We start from the raw sequence: 16,476 nt of genomic DNA, 5'->3' as shown, positions 1-16,476 counted from the left end.
GGGAGTCAGGGTTAAGACAGACAGATAGCACTGAAGGCTTCAATGAATGCTGGTAATAATGGGCAAATTGCAGAAGGAGCAGGGGTCTCCATCTGTAGGAGCTCATAATATCTTTTTTGTACCTCACACATCTCAGACGAATCATGTTTAAAAAATTCCCTTATTTTGGTAATTGTCTCCCCGAAGGTGAGATCCTCAGCTACGGGATTAGCCTCAACAGATTCATCCTCTGGGGAAGCATAACCAAGAGGAGAAGGCATCTGGGAGGAATAAGAGAGGGAGTCTTCATAAGAGGAGTCTGAGGAATCCTCAGCTTCAGGTAGAATGACATCCTCAACCTGAGGCCTGGGACTAATAGGAGGAGGCCCGGCCTGTGTAGATCCAGGCATGACAGGCCTTAGAGCCATAAAAGCATTACAGAGGCTATGTGAAAAGGCCTGACAATCTGGTTGGCTTTCATGAGATGGAGAGAGATGTTTGGACTTGGCTTTCTTTTTCAATGAAGGCCTAGGAGGCGTACAGCCCGAGGAAGGTCTAGTGTCTGGATAAGGCCTAGATTCAGTAGTTAGAGTAGCACAGGGAAGGCCTGTCTGGGCAGTCAGAACTAGTGGCTCCCCCTCGACATCAGAAGGTGATGCCTGCAAACCCTCCCCGGACTTGCCTTCTACATGATCTGCTGCATCCTGAGGGGTACCCGCTATACCTGCATCAGCAGACTCCGAACATTCCTCCAGGTGAACGTCAGTAACAGGAGGGACTTCAGATGAAGGAGGGGCAGCAGTAGCAACTTCAGACCTGGAAACCTTGGCCTTCTTTTTAGGTGGTTCCATGGGCTGACCCGATGGTCCTTCCATCCCTAAGGCTAAGCATTTTAGATGCTGGTTTCTAAATATATATATTTACTGCATGTAGGCAACTACGCAGGGTTTTTGGAATGCAGGCCTGACAGATCGCAGAAAAAGGATGGTTGTGCAAAGCCCCTAGACAGAAAAGGCAAAGATCATGGGTGTCCTTATGGAGGATCTGATGACCGCACTTGCACTTTCCCTTCTTGGATGACATGTAACCCTTACAAGCATGCAGTGACAAAAGGAAACAAAATGTCCCCAATGGGGTACTTATCTTTAGAGAAGATCTGAAGCGAAGACAGCAGGAATGCTGACATTCAACTGGTAGCAGATAAGTTCTGAGGAAAGGTACGTGCAGACATCACTTTTATGGCACATGTTCCCTGGGCCAAAGTCAGAGGTCCTATGTACCTAGCAGTGACTAGAAGCTTTTGTATACTAGACGGACGTTTGGGTAGCAAGAGAGGAAAACCCAACAGTTGGAATACTGCAATATGAGAATAGAAGGACATGTGAGGGCCGATGCATCTGCAGTCAGTCGGCATCCCCGGAACTGAACCATTGGTCTGCCTGATCTGTGTTGCACTTTACTGTACCACCAGAAAAATTCTCTCTTGGTGACTGGGATTATTGGCATCGTTTGATGAAGGCAGTACCACTGCCAAAGGCTCCTTAGATACTACTCAATCTTTCTCATAATTAGCTAGGGCTAAGGTACCATGAGAAATGGGGCCATGTAACCTAAGGCTCAGAGCATTTCCCTGGCTATTTGTGACCTGGTCCTTCTTAGCCATGTCTGAGAACAACAATGCCCACTGTTGAGCTCTCAACTTGGACAAAAAGGAGGTTTCTCTTCATGTAGAGGTTTACTTTCAGGAAGATTTTAAATCTCTCCAGGGTTAAGCTGGACTTTGGGAAATGCAGTAAGAAGCCAGTGAAAAGTCTATTTTCTTCACTAAAAGAGACTGAATAAAGTAGTCGTAGATAAAGGTAATCGCTGACACCCTCAGTTTTCAGGAAAGTGATCTCTAGGGCCGGCACTTGGCAAACATATGAAGTACAGTAGAGAGGCTTAAAGGTAAGTAGGTGATCTGAAAATATTTGCAACCTTTCCTGAATCTCAAAAAAAAAAGTCTTTGGTCCTTGTGAATATAGACATAATGGTAGGCAGCTTTCAAGTCTAGCAAGACCAAGTTAGGAGTGTTTAGATTTTTAGGGTCATCAAGATCTGCGAATTACTGGTATCTTCCACCATTTACAAGACTCTGGCACCATCACTGTTTCTTTGTTAGTAGTTTCTTGCTGCATTCTCTTCTTTGGAGGTCATTATCTTTATTAATTTGCTATCCTGTTCCACCATGCTTCACCTTTCATTACCATACAAGCAAGTAATTAATTAATTTTTCTGTTATCTGCTTTATCTTATTCAGGGGCCAATGGGGAGCCAAAGTCCGTCTCAGCACTCAGCAGGCATAAGGCAACCAGTCTTGAATGGAACACTGGTCTGTGACAAGATGTACACACATGCACATACAGGGCTGTTTAGAATATCATCCATTCCCTATCAACATGTTTGTGTTATGTGGAAGGAAACCTGAGTACTCTGCAAAAACCCATTTGGACATAAAGATGACATGCAGATTCTAAGAGAAGACATCACTACTACTAAAAATAAAAATGCTTTCCAATAAAAGATTCTGAAATACTGTTCAAATTTCCCCCAAAGTAGCAAACAACAAAACATAAAAAATAGGGAGTCCCTAAGTATGAACATTGAGGATGCAAGAATTAACCCCCTAATTTAAAAAAAGTCAAGTGTCTCAGAGAATGATATGAGATTACAGTGCATACCTAAGATGTTCATCACAGGGATCAATGATTCAATAATATTTCATTTTTTCATGTGATTTGCAGACAGAGAATATATGACCTGGTGCTATTTCCAGAGCATTCCCCAGTGCCCCACATGAACGTAGCTCTTCATTATTTGACAGCAGATTTAAATACAGTTTGTATGAAAGAGCTGTTTGCACCATATTAACTTATTCTTTTTTTCTATAGGTTCACAGGCAAGTATAAGCTAGCAGCCCTTATGCGCTATTTTAAGCATAGCCAATTTACTGTTTTGCAATCAAAATAACCTAACCCATTTGGTTATAGATTGCCCTTACCCATTCTATGGCTGATAATTATATATCACCCTTAATGAAAATAACTGGGATAATTCAAGAGGACCCATGCAAGGGATAAAATGAAGTAATTTGTCTTCAATCTGCTGTCTACTGGGTCCTTTTTATGTAACTTCCAGGTAAGTTCCCTATTTGGGAAATTTTTAATTTATTAATGCTGTTGCTTTTGCAGTTGCTTGTTCTATTATTATTATTATTATTATTATTATTATTATTATTATTATTATTATTATTATTATTATTATTGGCAGTTCTGGCTGTTACTGGACTATACAGCAGTTTCTAAAGTCCATTATGACCATGGAAGAGCAATCTACCAAGTATGCATGTGGAAGATAAATGGTAGCAGAAGATTCCACACACAGTGCCTTTTCTGTCTATGTGAGAAACACCAGGTTTCCTTCTATAATCACTGTACTGCTTTTCATAAGACACTGACTAGGAGCTCCTGAAATCTGGGGCCTAGAACAAAAAAAGCTTAAGGCCTTCAGTGTAGCCAGTTGTCCTCCAATCAAGTCTGCCTCTGGCCTTCAACCAAAGACAACATAGTGCCTTCAAAACACTGTCATTAAGAATTCATTGGGCAAGAAACAAATGTCCATTGAGACCCTGTCAGTTCCTCAAAGAACTGATGATGGTCAGTTCTGGTGAAGACTTGCTTAGTGATCTCCCAATCCCACATCTGCTGCAGAGTCCTTGCTTATCCTGACTTCTCCAGAAGCAGACGTTAGGTTCATAAGCATGACTGCTACTGCTGCTTTGCAGCCTTCTGAAGCAGGTTCTGAGAAACCTGAGCCAAACACCTATTTCTAGGTGCTTGCAAAGGATGTCTACTCCCTAGAATCTTGGCTGCATTGCCTGAATTGAAGGGGTTATTGGATATTCTGGTGACACTGTACTTATTGATGGTAGTCAAGAAGGCATATTTGAAATATTCTGCAAGCTCAAAGTTATTGTCATTTTGTCTTCCATAGGCAAGCTAGGTCCATCAACTGAGGCCCATACATCTGTGACTCCCTTGCTGAGATGCCGGTAATGCTTTTATAATTGTAGGAAGCTTGTGCAGAAGTAAGTATGTCAGTGCCTGGAAGAGGATTAACCCTCAGCCTACACAATCATCTGTGTCAGGGCTACCTCCCCTCCAAGGAAAAGGAAGGCACCTCCTCTGTCAGATTTGTTGGTATCAGACCCTGAAAGGAATGATTTGGCATACTTGTCCCACATATTTATGATACCAACAGTAAGACCATCTTTTCAGGCCGCCTACTTGTGGAGATGTCATCTGGTGACACACAAAACCTAATAAGGAAATATTTTAAATGGGGCTCCAAAGAAGTTTCTAAACCAAAGATGTGTCTTGATTGGTAGGCATGGAAGAGCCCAGGCCACAGCATTGCACGTCTACCCCACAAAGACACCTCTAAGTCAGCTTCTTCTAACCTTGGCTCCAAGCCAAGAGTACTTGAGAAACAAGACAGGTACTGCATGGTACAGGAAAAGCTGAGTTACTACTACAGAAAACCTGTGACCAACCTTACAGTGGTATAGGTGGACGCTGTCAGAGGATCAGTACTGTCTTCTAGGTCTGAATACACTTCTTAACAATAAAGACACCATACCATTTTACTAAAAAAAGTGTATTTTTTTCTCATTTTGCATTAAGGGCAGTAGATTGCCAGAAGCTTATTTTAAAATACCACAGCATGGTCCATGAGCTAATACAGGTTATGATTTTGGATATATATACTGGATGAAAATGTCAAAAATAAGGCAAGTAAGCTGGTCATGGCTGCTTTTAGGATAGGCAAACATGCATTAAAATGCAGCTATGATATTGTACATGTCTGCACCAAAGCAGCAGCCACTGGGGGCAGTTCTGAGAACACAAGTCAAGCAATATTTGTAGCTTTTGCAGGAAATGTGATACAGGCAACTTCTGTTTTTAACCATTAGACAAAGATCTGTTTTTTGGGAAATCTTACCAAGAAGATTTTAGGTGCCTGGAGGGAAAGATTGAAGTGACAGAGTTGGTGAAGCAGTTTTTTCATCTACCAGTAGTCAGTTACAACAATAATTACTCAATAAAGCAATGGCCTTTCCATAAAAAACAGACCAAGCAGAGTAGTGTAAACAGAAGAGAGTAGTTGAGAAATACAGGCATGGTGACAGGGAAAGTGGTAGGCTTCAAGGCAGGAATCAGTTTGGAAAATCCCCTCCCGCTGAATACTGACTGTACACATAGCTCCACCCCCACACTTCTTCTTCCTTCTCCTCCTGTCACCTCCCAGATGGCAAGCTACCTCCTTCAAAGACAAGCACAGTTCCACCTGACATCTGACAGGTGGGTAACAACATAATCACTCAGGGTTACAAGACAGAATTTATGGCCTTCTCAACTTTTGCAGGCATGTTGCCAGTCCCTGCAGACGAGACCTTACTTGCCCTACAGGTCTTAAAGTCCATTTATATTTTAATATGGCTAGAAGTACAAATGGCTGACAAACTCACCTAGTAACTTTCGACTTAATTCAAGTTTTTCTTGTTCTAGCCGTCGTATTCTCCGTTCATATGCTTCTGCTGCTAAGCTATCTTCTAATGTTCTCTGAATGTTGACATCAATCTCCATGGATGATGGACCCGCAGCATCCCGTAGACAACCAGTGTCAGAGAGAACACTTAAAACAAACAGAAAAAAAATGTCATAATAATACCTTCTGGAAATTCACTCACACATCAAACGTCACCCAACAGAAAGTTTGTATTCTCTTCCAATGAAATAACATGTTCAACTTTTTAGCATTCAAACATGTTAAAATCCACACATCAGAAGTTAACCCAACATCTTTTACATTTTCTTTGAATCAGGTAACATGTTCATCTTTTTTCACTCTCAAAAGCACCAAGACATAATATATGCTGCTTCTTGCTGAATGAAACTGTATTTTTGAAATACAGAATATTTACAGCTAAGTCTCTCTGAGACAGCTGACGCACTTACTACACATGCTTTTTGTACATCAAGTAATTCATGTCATATGTTGACAAACTGATCCATAAGTAAGAAAAGCTGCAATGTAACAGTAAAAACATATGAAATGCAGAAAATAGCTGTGATAATTAAAAAGGACTACAACAAAGCCACACATGTAGGTTTATGTCTCAAAGTCTAATGTGCAGGAAATGACAAAACAGGGTATTTAGAAGAGTAAGATCAAGGCAATATGGTACAAAACATGGAAAGAAAGGGAATATTCATTGAAAGAGGAACGTATGTATGCTTCTGAGTGCAAGGGGACTAGAAGATTAAAAAGCTGAGGTTCTTGTAAATCACTCAGCAGTCTCTGAAATGTAATTTTTTTAGGTGACAGTACCAATTATAGAGGCATTCCTTGTTTGAAACAGGGGTAAAGTACAGTTTTGTACCTCCCATAAATGTAGATGTTTGAGTGTTCACACTGCTGCAGTCATTACACTTGGGTTATCCTGCCATCAGGCGGTCCCGCAGTCGGCCAGAGTTCCAAAGTCTTGGTCCGGCGTCGGTTGCTGTCGCTTCTTCCCTGACATCAGTGCGCCAGGGGTATATAAGATGCATCCGACGCCATTTTCTTCAGTTTTTCTTGCCCCAGATGTTAGGTGCCCCCAAGTAGGTAGGCAATACATATTGCTAATAAAAATATACATATAAAATAAAACCAATTCCTTCAGATACAAGCAAATACACCACAAAGGTTGTATAGGATAGAAAGGTATAGAAAAGTCCAGCTAGTTCAGAGGGGATGGAGGGAGGGTAACCTGGACTGCAGCAGTGTGAACACTCGAACATCTACATTTATGGTAGGTACAAAACTGTACTATGTTCATCATGTTACACTGCTGCAGTCATTACACTTGGGTAGAATCCCAAAGCTAAGGTTGGGTAGCTGGTCTATAAAGAGTTAGGATTGGCTATGAGGCCCTGCAGAACTGCAGTGGCAAATCCTGCTCTGGATTTAGAGTAAAGAGGCAGGTGGTAATGCTTGGTAAAGGTGTGCACTGAACTCCAAGTTGCAGCCTCCAAAATTTCCTTGATAGGTACTCCTCTGAGAAAGGCTGTTGAAGTGGCTGTTGCCCTGGTGGAATGTGGCTTAATGTTATTTGGGACTGATTTTCCATGCTGTGTGTAGCAGTAACGAATACAGTGTCCTATCCATTTGGATATAGTCTGCTTTGAGATAGCCTTGCTTTGTGATCCTGCAGCATATGCTACAAACAGTTGCTCAGTTTTCCTGAAAGCTTTAGTTTTGTCCAAGTAGAAGCGTAGCTGCCTGTGTATGTCCAAAGAATGCAGAAGTTTCTCCCCTTTATTCTGGGGGTTTGGATAAAAAGTTGGCAAATGGATGGTTTGGTTAAGAGCCACACTAGATACCACTTTTGGCATAAAGGTAGGGTTTGTCCTTAAAGAAACACTGTCCTGATGAAAAATTATAAAAGGTTCCACTGCCATTAATGCCTGTAGTTCTGAGACTCTTCGTGCTGAAGTTACTGCCAGGAGCAGAGCTGTTTTACATGTTAAAAATTTTAGATCGGCTGTATTGGCTGGCTCAAAACGTGGCAGGGTCAGTTTTTCCAAAATGAAATTGAGGTCCCAAGTTGGTGTTGGTGCTTTCTGGGGTGGTCTTATGTTTTTAGCCCCTCTGAGGTACTGCTTTAGCAAGGGATGAGAGAATAAAGGAGGATCCGTGTTGTAATGTGCTGAAATGGCAGAGGCGTGGATCTTAGTTGATGAGAAGGATAGGCCTCTGTCCAGCACCTCAGTTAAGTATTGTAAAATCTGAGGAATAATTGGAACAAGAGGGTCAAGGCTTTGAGCCTGGTTCCAGGCGCAGAATCTCTTCCATTTTTCTGAGTAAGCTTTCCTGGTGCTAGGCCTCCTGGTCTCCAAAATGACATCCTTAACAGCTTTAGAGAGAGGTGTTGCCTGTTTGACTAATGAATCTGCCATGCAGCCAGGTTTAGGGTTTTGAGCTGACCGTGCAGGATCTGATTGTTTTGTTGAGTCAGAAGGTGTGGAATTTGAGGCAAAATCCATGGTGGGCCTTGAGCTAAGTTCCTTAAGATAGGGTACCAGTGCTGGCGTGGCCAGTCTGGAGCAATCAGGATCATCTGTGTTTTTTCTTGTCTGGCTTTTAGGAGTACCTTTGAAAGGAGAGGCAGTGGCGGAAGGCATAAACTTTTAGGTTTTTCCAGCTGAACAAAAAAGCATCCACTTTCCATGCTTGTTTGTGATAAGTCCTTGTGCAGAATTTTTGTAGTTGGCAATTCAGTGGGGAGGCAAAAAGATCTATGTCTGGGCATCCCCATTTTTGCGTTACCATGCTGAAGAATTGTGGATTCAATTTCCATTCGTGAGGGTCCATGATATTTCTGCTTAGATCGTCTGCCAGAGTATTTTTCTTTCCTGGCAGGAATTGTGCTTGCAGGTGAACTTGATATGTTAGAGCTGTGTTCCACAAGGTCATGGCTTGCCTGCATAGGGGATAAGATTGAGTGTCCCCTTGCTTCTTTATGTACCACATTACTGTGGTGTTGTCTGTCTCTAATAATAATTGTCCTGGATGCAGAAGGTCCTTGAAAGCTGTTAGGGCATTTTGAACAGCCAACATCTCTTTTTGATTGATGTGAAGATGCATCTGGTCTGTGGTCCACTTGCCCTGAATGCATTTTCCTGCCATGTGTGCTCCCCAGGCGTAATCCAAAGCATCTGTTGTTAGAGTCTGCCTGGCTGTGGGTAGGGTAAAAGGCTGACCCTTGTTTAGGTGACATGCCTGTGCCCACCATCAAAACTCCTATTGTAGGCAGGGAATCATTGGTATTACTGCTTCTAAACTGTGAGAGTGTTGAGTCTAAACACTTTTTAGGTACCACTGTAATTTCCTCATATGCAGTCTGGCATATGGTATTAGTAGTATGCAGGATGCCATGAATCCCAGGGCCTGCAGAATTTTTCTTGCAGGGAGATGGGACTTTTTTGCCAGTAATTGAAAATACTGAGTTAGTTGAACTTGTCTGGCGTGAGGTAAGCCATCTGGGCCGTTGTATTTAAGCTGGCAGCCAGGAATATAATCTGTTGTGAGGGCACTAGTTTTGACTTCTTTTCATTTACTGTGTACCCTAGAGAAATTAGCAACCTTTTTACAAACGCCAGATGCTGTAGAAGAATGTCCTTTATCTCTGCTTGAATGAGGCAGTCATCCAGGTATGGATATATTTGAATTCCTTTTTGTCTGCAAAATGCAATTACTGGTGCCAGGCACTTTGTGAAGACCCTGGGCGCAGTAGATAAGCCAAAGGGCAGTGCAGAGAATTGGTAGTGCATTGTGCCAGCTTTGAATCTGAGGTATCTTCTGCAATTTTGTCTGATAGGGACATGCAGGTATGCCTCTTTGAGGTCCAGAGTAACAAGCCAAACCTTCTTGACCAGCATGGGTAAAAGCTGCTGTAATGTCAACATTTTGAATTTCGGAATATCCAGGTAAGCATTTAGAATTGAAAGGAATAATATGGGCCCCCTGGCCTTGTCCTTTCTGGGGACCAGGAAGAGTCTTGAGTAAAATCCTTCTCCTTGTTCCTGTTGTGGTACTTTTTGAATAGCTCTCATGTCCATGAGGGCTGAAATTTGTTTTTGTGCCTCTGCCCATTGATATTGTGGCAGGTCTGGCATTCCTTTTAGCCTTGGTAAAGTATGAAAGTGGAACCTGTAACCTTGAGACACAATATTCAGAACCCATTTGTCTTGGGTGATTGTTTGCCAATTTTGAGAAAAAAGTGCTAGTTTTCCCCCTAAGGGGGCTTCCAAAAGGGAAGTGCTTGGCGTACGAAGGGGAAAGTCATTGTGACTGTTTCCTGTAAGGTTGAGACTTGTCCTCACCTCCTTTTGTGGTTGAGGTGCCCCACTGTCATTGTCTGTTTGAGCCTTGGGGTTGAGATCTGCCTCTTGGGCGTCTGTATCTGCCTCTCTGTGGCCTGTCTGACACTGGAAAGGACCAATTCTTTGTTGGCCAATTTCTGCTAAATCGAGGTGGCTGTACCTGTAAGAAATCCTTGACTGTTTGCATAGATTTAGCTTTATCCTCCATTTTCTTTAACACCTCTTCTGCCTTAACACCAAACAAGGTATCATGCTGTAAAGGAGCATCCAATAATTTTGCCTTAACATGATCAGGTAAACTTTGTTCTTTTAACCAAGCATGTCTTCGAATCACAGAACCTGTAACTGCGGCTCTACAAGAGGCCTCTAAAGAATCAAAACCACATTGCAGAGTATGTTTTCCCACCTGTTCAACTGCATGCAATAAATCCTGCATTTCATTACAATCAGGAGCTTCTGAGCTTGCAAGCATTTTCTGTTTTAACTGAGCCATTAAATATTGTTGGTACTTAAGCATGTGAAACTGGCAATTTAAAGCTCTTACTGCTAAAGTTGCAGAAATGCATACTTTCTTCCCCCATCTATCCAAAGCTCTGGAATCTCTGTCAGAGGGTACTGGATTTTTTGCAATGGAAGCCTTAACCCCTTTTGGACCCTGGGAAATAGTTTCTGGATCAGCAGAAGGGTTTTTATAAAGAAATTTGTGAGAGTCAGGGACTCTAATACCTATCTGGCTTGGCTGGTGCAGGGGGCAAAGAATCAGGAGATAAGCTGGATTCAGAGAACACATCATCCAAAATATCTAGCACAAGCAGAATAGCCAGGGGCCTGTGCTGAGGCAATAAAAGGAAATCCTTGAGCCTCTTCTTGGATTCTGAGTAATCCTGACTTTCCCAATGGAAATGCTCCCTCATGGTATGTAAGGTTTCCCCAAAAGAATAATCCTCAGGAGGAGAGGCTGAAGGGATAGATTCTTCAGCATCAGAGTCCTCATAGGGGGTAGAGAGCATCCCTGGTCTGAAGAGGAATCAGAGGAAATAGAAACCTGATCAGAGGAATCATAGTCTGTATCCTGCCTAGGCCTTTTCTCAGGAGGGGGATGGGAACCCCTGATTAGAGTAATGAGGTCTTCGGCCATTTTAAGCATCTGTTTCTTAGGCATGGAGGACTGTCCAGGAGAATGCTGTACTTGTTTCTTTGTCTTTAATGATACTTTTGTCTTGGCTGTTGTTTTAATGGTAAGTTGTGAAGGTCTGAAAACACCCTCAGAAGCCGATGCCTGCTCAGTGGCTCCAGACCCATCTGAGGGATTAGTTTCCATAGGCCCAATACCTTGAGTTTCCAGAGGCCTAGGTGTCTCCACGTGGGAGTCAGAGGCGGCCTGTGGCTCTGAGGTAGCGGGTGTCAGGGGCTGCGAAAGCGCCTCACTGAGAACCGGCGACTGGCCTAGAAGAGTTTACGTCGTCGGTTTTGGATGCCTGTCTTTATCCTTGTCTTTGCATTTTTTCGGTATTGCGGTCGTTGGTTGATTCGATGGCACAGTATAATTGAACCTTCGGCCAAAGTAGTGCAAAGCAAAATCAAAACGTCTTTTTATAGTGCGTTTGTTAAATCTAGCACAAAACCAACAACTAGTGACGTTGTGATCAGGGCCTAGGCATGGAATACAGTATGAGTGGAAGTCCTTATGAGGTATTTGCTTCCCACAAGAAATACAATTATTAACTTTTTCTGACATCGGTCTGAGGCAAGAAAAAAATTTCCCCAACGGGGTACTTAGCTTTATTGAAGACTTCAGATCTGAAATTCGACTTCAAAAATCTCAGGAGTCGGCCGGCCGGCACTTGCGAACTGCTTCTGCTTCGGGCACCACACGGCAAGAAAGACTGAAGAAAATGGCATTGGATGCATCTTATATACCCCTGGCACACTGATGTCAGGGAAGAAGCGACAGCAACCGACGCCGGACCAAGACTTTGGAACTCTGGCCGACTGCGGGGCCGCCTGACAGCAGGATAACCCAAGTGTAATGACTGCAGCAGTGTAACACGATGAACATCATGGCATAACATAGGATCAAAGAAGGTTACTAGGCTATCGACCCAGAGGTCATTTCAAGCCTAGCTGTTTCATCCCAATGTAATACCACAGATACTCAAGTCAATAAACAAGATTGTATTTATTAATGACCACCCATGTCCAGGAGGGTTGTGGGCATTATCCCCAGTAAGAATTTACAGTGCCTCATCCACTCGTCCAAGTTCCTTTTGAGCAGTGTCACAGAGGTGCTTTGTTTCACATGAATTGGTAGCCTATTCCAACGACGCGCCAGTTGCTGGGAGACAAATCTGTCCCTCCATCATGTCCTATTCAAGTCGCAGGCCATATTTATGTCCCTGGAACAGGTAGCTCTACTCCCATTTCATTTACAGATGTGCAGCAAATTCATTAGGCTTGGGTCAGAGACTGCTCTGTAAGTCAGGCATAAGTCTCCCCTAAGAAGTCTACATGATACTGAGTATAGTGACAGGGACTTTAGTCGGTCTGTGTAAGGCATGTGCTGGAGTCTATTGATCTTCTAAGTTAGAAACCTCTGAGGTCTCTCCAGTTTCTGCAGGTGCCTTGTACAGTACATGCCGATAGGGAAGTTATACTCAATTATGGGCCTGATTAGTGACAAGTTTCATATGTTAACATGAAAGGGAGGGCAAATAGTTTGGAATCTGATTGTACAAGATAGAGGAGAAAGCACCTGGGGAGTGAAGCTGCAATTCAGACCAGGGAAAGAAAGGCTATAACTCAAGACAATGGAGAAAACCATACCCCTCAACCTCTTAGCACAAGAAATATGGAAAAAGCCAATAATAATTTGGGGGGGGGGGGCAATAGGCCGAACATAGGGACAGATTTTAAATATTACTCTTATCAATTTAAAAAAATTAGTAAAACAAAAGGTCTTACATTAGCATGTATTTTCTGAAGGATATGAAGTCTGATTCTGTGAAGTACAGCCTCCCTTCCCACCCGCACACAAGATCATAGATGCTCAGGGCTTATAAGACTCTCCCTTCTACACAGTATCAAAAGTCATCCCTTTCCCTGTTATTCTGTGTAATTCTACATAAAATTATCTTTCTTCTGCTAGCAGGATTGGCATCTTCAAAAATATTTTTCTGTACGGACAATATATAGACTGATACCTTTGGGTGCTACTAGGTTTGCAAGATTGCCCCTTATACACAGTATCAAAAGTCATCAGTTTCCCTGTCACTCTGCAATACACTGCATAAAAATATCTTTGGGTGCCACTAAGTAAGCTGCTACAACCATCTGCACCACTGAGCTTGTAGCTAGTGCTACTGCTAAAGGAAATGGGCACTTCATGTGCTAATGTAGTTCAAGCTTGTTAAAGCCATTGCACCTTGATAGGTATGGCTTTTACCAACAACAGCTTGTCCTCCTTTGAAAATTAAGCATTTACGTGTACTGCTACGGTTGCTTTCAATGAAGACTGACCATACTGACAACCCATGCTGCTGATTTAGAATGAATAACCTATCTTCTTCTCAGTCACACATCCCCCTCTTTTCCTTACCATAATGTTTTCTGAGGTTCAATTCTCGGCTGGAGCGCCTTCTGTGCGGAGTCTGCATGTCCTCCCTGCGGTCGAGTGAATTTAAAGACATGCAGGTAAGTGCGAGCATATGTGGGTATGCCTTCTTTGAAGGTTGGGCGCCTGGCTGGCAACTCGACACCGTAAAAATTCACTGCCAATAATTAGCGGACCAGAGTTCCGCTGTGGCGACCCCTAACCAGGAAAAGCCGAAAGACAGTTTTTAATGAATTCTGACAAAAAGTGTACTCAAGGCATTTACAGCTGCTGACTGTTTTATTTTTCTCTGTAATTACATTGTTAATGATTACTTAGCAGATGGTTGAAGAAACTGATTATTTCTAACACTCAAAAACACAACCGGTGCATGTCTGTCCTGCTCAATTTACCTTTACAATGCTCAGATTCACTCAGCTACCCTACCCTACCCCCAATTCCTACCCACCACAACAAACTCTACATTTATCTTATCCTTCTCCACCCACCTAATCACACATAGCCAATCAGCTTCAATCCTGTGCAGCACTGTTCCTTTCTGTTACCTGATACTCATGCTATAAACCAAATCAGGATAGATCAGCCCCAGACCAATAGTAAATTTCCTGGCTAGCAACGTCTGTACAAGCCCCAGAAAACTTTCAATGAAATGCCCAAAAATTCGTAAAAAAGGACAGGTTTTTCCATAACGTTTAATGGCAGATGAGCACTGAAGTTCAGTGTTATACAATCAAAAATGTTTAGTATACATTAACTTAAATACACTTAAATAAGCTTAAGGTTCTTAAGTGTGACGAGCTTGCCACTGTAATCTTATATTGTCTACAGTCTCCTTTCTGAATGGACAGATGAAAGGGAAAGCAATATTTTTGGTTAGATCTGATCAGAATGGGCAAGACTTGTTGAGCATCCTCTATTGGTTATCATAAATGTTATAAGAACAAGGGCACCAGAACTATTTAGCGAGGGGGAGGGAGCACCCCCCCTACTTTTATAGCTGCAAGACCTGTCTCTTGGGGAAAAATTAATGAAGTGACATTGGCAACTACCAAAAAACTCCATGGTGGAAGTTTTTCTGTAGGAGTACCCAATACGGATTTGTCTTCTTTAAGGAGGACCTATGGGCACATCACATGCTAACATGGATTTAAACACAAGCGCGGGTACATGTTGAGTTATGCTGCCCCTGAGTGCTGATCACTGCTGCTTACAGTAAGGAGAATTGTGCTAATTTGTTATGCATCTCCCCCCCCCCCCCCGAGTATCACATTTAGGTACAGTGTGTGTGTGTGTGTGTGTGTGTGTGTGTGTGTGTGTGTGAGACTCAGACCATAGCTCTCAACTGTTTTCAAAGAATATTTGGCTCATACTTTTGGTCTGTTCCTCTTAAAATTTGTGGTTTTCTGGCAAATTAGTGAGAAGTGAATTCACTAAATAATAATAGCCCTTTAAGTTTCAGTCTTCCTATCTTTCAGGAAACACATAACACAAAAACTTTACTTTAGCAACTTTACAAGACTACACAAGCAATATTTAAATGTGTCCCTGGTTTTGGGCCTTTGCCCCCCCCATATAAACTTTGACTTTTTCCAGATTTCACGTGCTGCGAAGTTGAGAGATTTAGTTGAGTGTCAAGTGGACTTTACAAGGAGCTGAGAGCTTCAGGGGAAGAGAAGTTTAGTGCTGCTTAAGCCAAGTCTGTTTGCATTGTTAGTAGCACAACAGGTAGTATACTTGCTTTTAATGCAGAAGACTGTGGGTTCTTCTCCCACAGTATGCCGATGGAGCGCTGATACTGTACTGTGTTGTACGTTAAAGGGAGTGGCTGCTGCAGTCCTCTGAATGTCCTTCTTTGGAGGAGTTACCTAGTAACTATGAACCTGTTATCAGTTTGCCATCCGTTCCCTATTGCAATATTACTAGCTTATCATTTTTTTAATGTAATATAGGCAATTTATTCTTCAAGGGCAACAGGCACTTTACTTGTAGAAGAAAGGTACAGTTTTGTACCTACCATAAATGTAGATGTCCGAGTGCTAATACAGCTGCAGTAATCACAGATGGGTTTTCTGCCGTCAGGCGGTCCCTCGGTCGGCCGAATTCCAAAGTCTAGGTCCGGCGTCGGTTGTTGTCACTTTCTTTCCTGACGTCAATGAGGCAGGGGTACATAAGACACAGCCGACGCCATTTTCTTGCCCAAGATGTCAGGTGCTCCCAGAAGGAAGGCAATACATAAAATATATTTGTATACATGCAATGCAATATAATCAAAAATCAGTAGTTGCAAGCAAATATACCATAGAAGGATAACCCAATCAGGTTGTATGAAGAGGGGTTAGGCCCTAGGCCTTTACCAAGAGGGGAAGGAGGGAGGGAAAACTGTACTGCAGCTGTATTAGCACTCGAACATCTACATTTATGGTAGGTACAAAACTGTACTATGTTCATCGTGCATACAGCTGCAGTAATCACAGATGGGTAGAATCCCAAAGCTACGCACAGGGTGGTAGGCACTAGGTGGAACTGGGATGAGCCAGGATGCCCTGCAACACAGCAGTGGCAAAGCCTGCTCTAGTTTTGGAATATAAAGGCAGGTGGTAGTGTTTTGTGAAGGTATGCACAGAACTCCAAGTGGCTGCCTCCAAAATATCTTTGGTAGGAACTCCTCTGAGGAAGGCTGTAGAGGTAGCTGTGGCCCTGGTGGAGTGGGATCTGATGCCTGTAGGGACAGATTTTCCATGATAGGAGTAACAAAACAGTATGCAGTGGCCTATCCATTTTGAAATTGTCTGTTTGGTAACTGGCTTCCCTTGAGCTCCTACAGCATAGGACACAAAAAGTTGTTCTGATTTCCTGAAAGGCTTTGTTCTGTCCAAATAATAACGTAGCTGTCTATGGATGTCTAAGGAGTGTAGCAGCCTT

At 42.7% G+C, this 16,476-nt stretch overlaps 1 protein-coding gene across 2 annotated transcripts in view; it reads right to left on the bottom strand.

Annotated features, from left to right (window-relative positions):
* CDC42BPA (CDC42 binding protein kinase alpha) overlaps nucleotides 1-16,476 on the bottom strand; it is a 3,351,611-nt gene that overhangs the window by 1,427,900 nt on the left and 1,907,235 nt on the right. For both annotated transcript variants that reach the window (XM_044059574.1, XM_044059584.1), the window contains exon 10: nucleotides 5,546-5,712. In XM_044059574.1, the coding sequence (XP_043915509.1) occupies nucleotides 5,546-5,712 (167 nt within the window). The remainder of the gene's footprint in view (nucleotides 1-5,545; nucleotides 5,713-16,476) is intronic.

The sequence above is a fragment of the Protopterus annectens genome, chromosome 1.part2 (assembly GCF_019279795.1).
Source record: "Protopterus annectens isolate FY-2018-M chromosome 1.part2, PAN1.0, whole genome shotgun sequence".
Classification (NCBI taxonomy): Eukaryota; Metazoa; Chordata; order Ceratodontiformes; family Protopteridae; genus Protopterus; species Protopterus annectens.
This window is presented reverse-complemented; position numbering and strand designations above follow the sequence as displayed.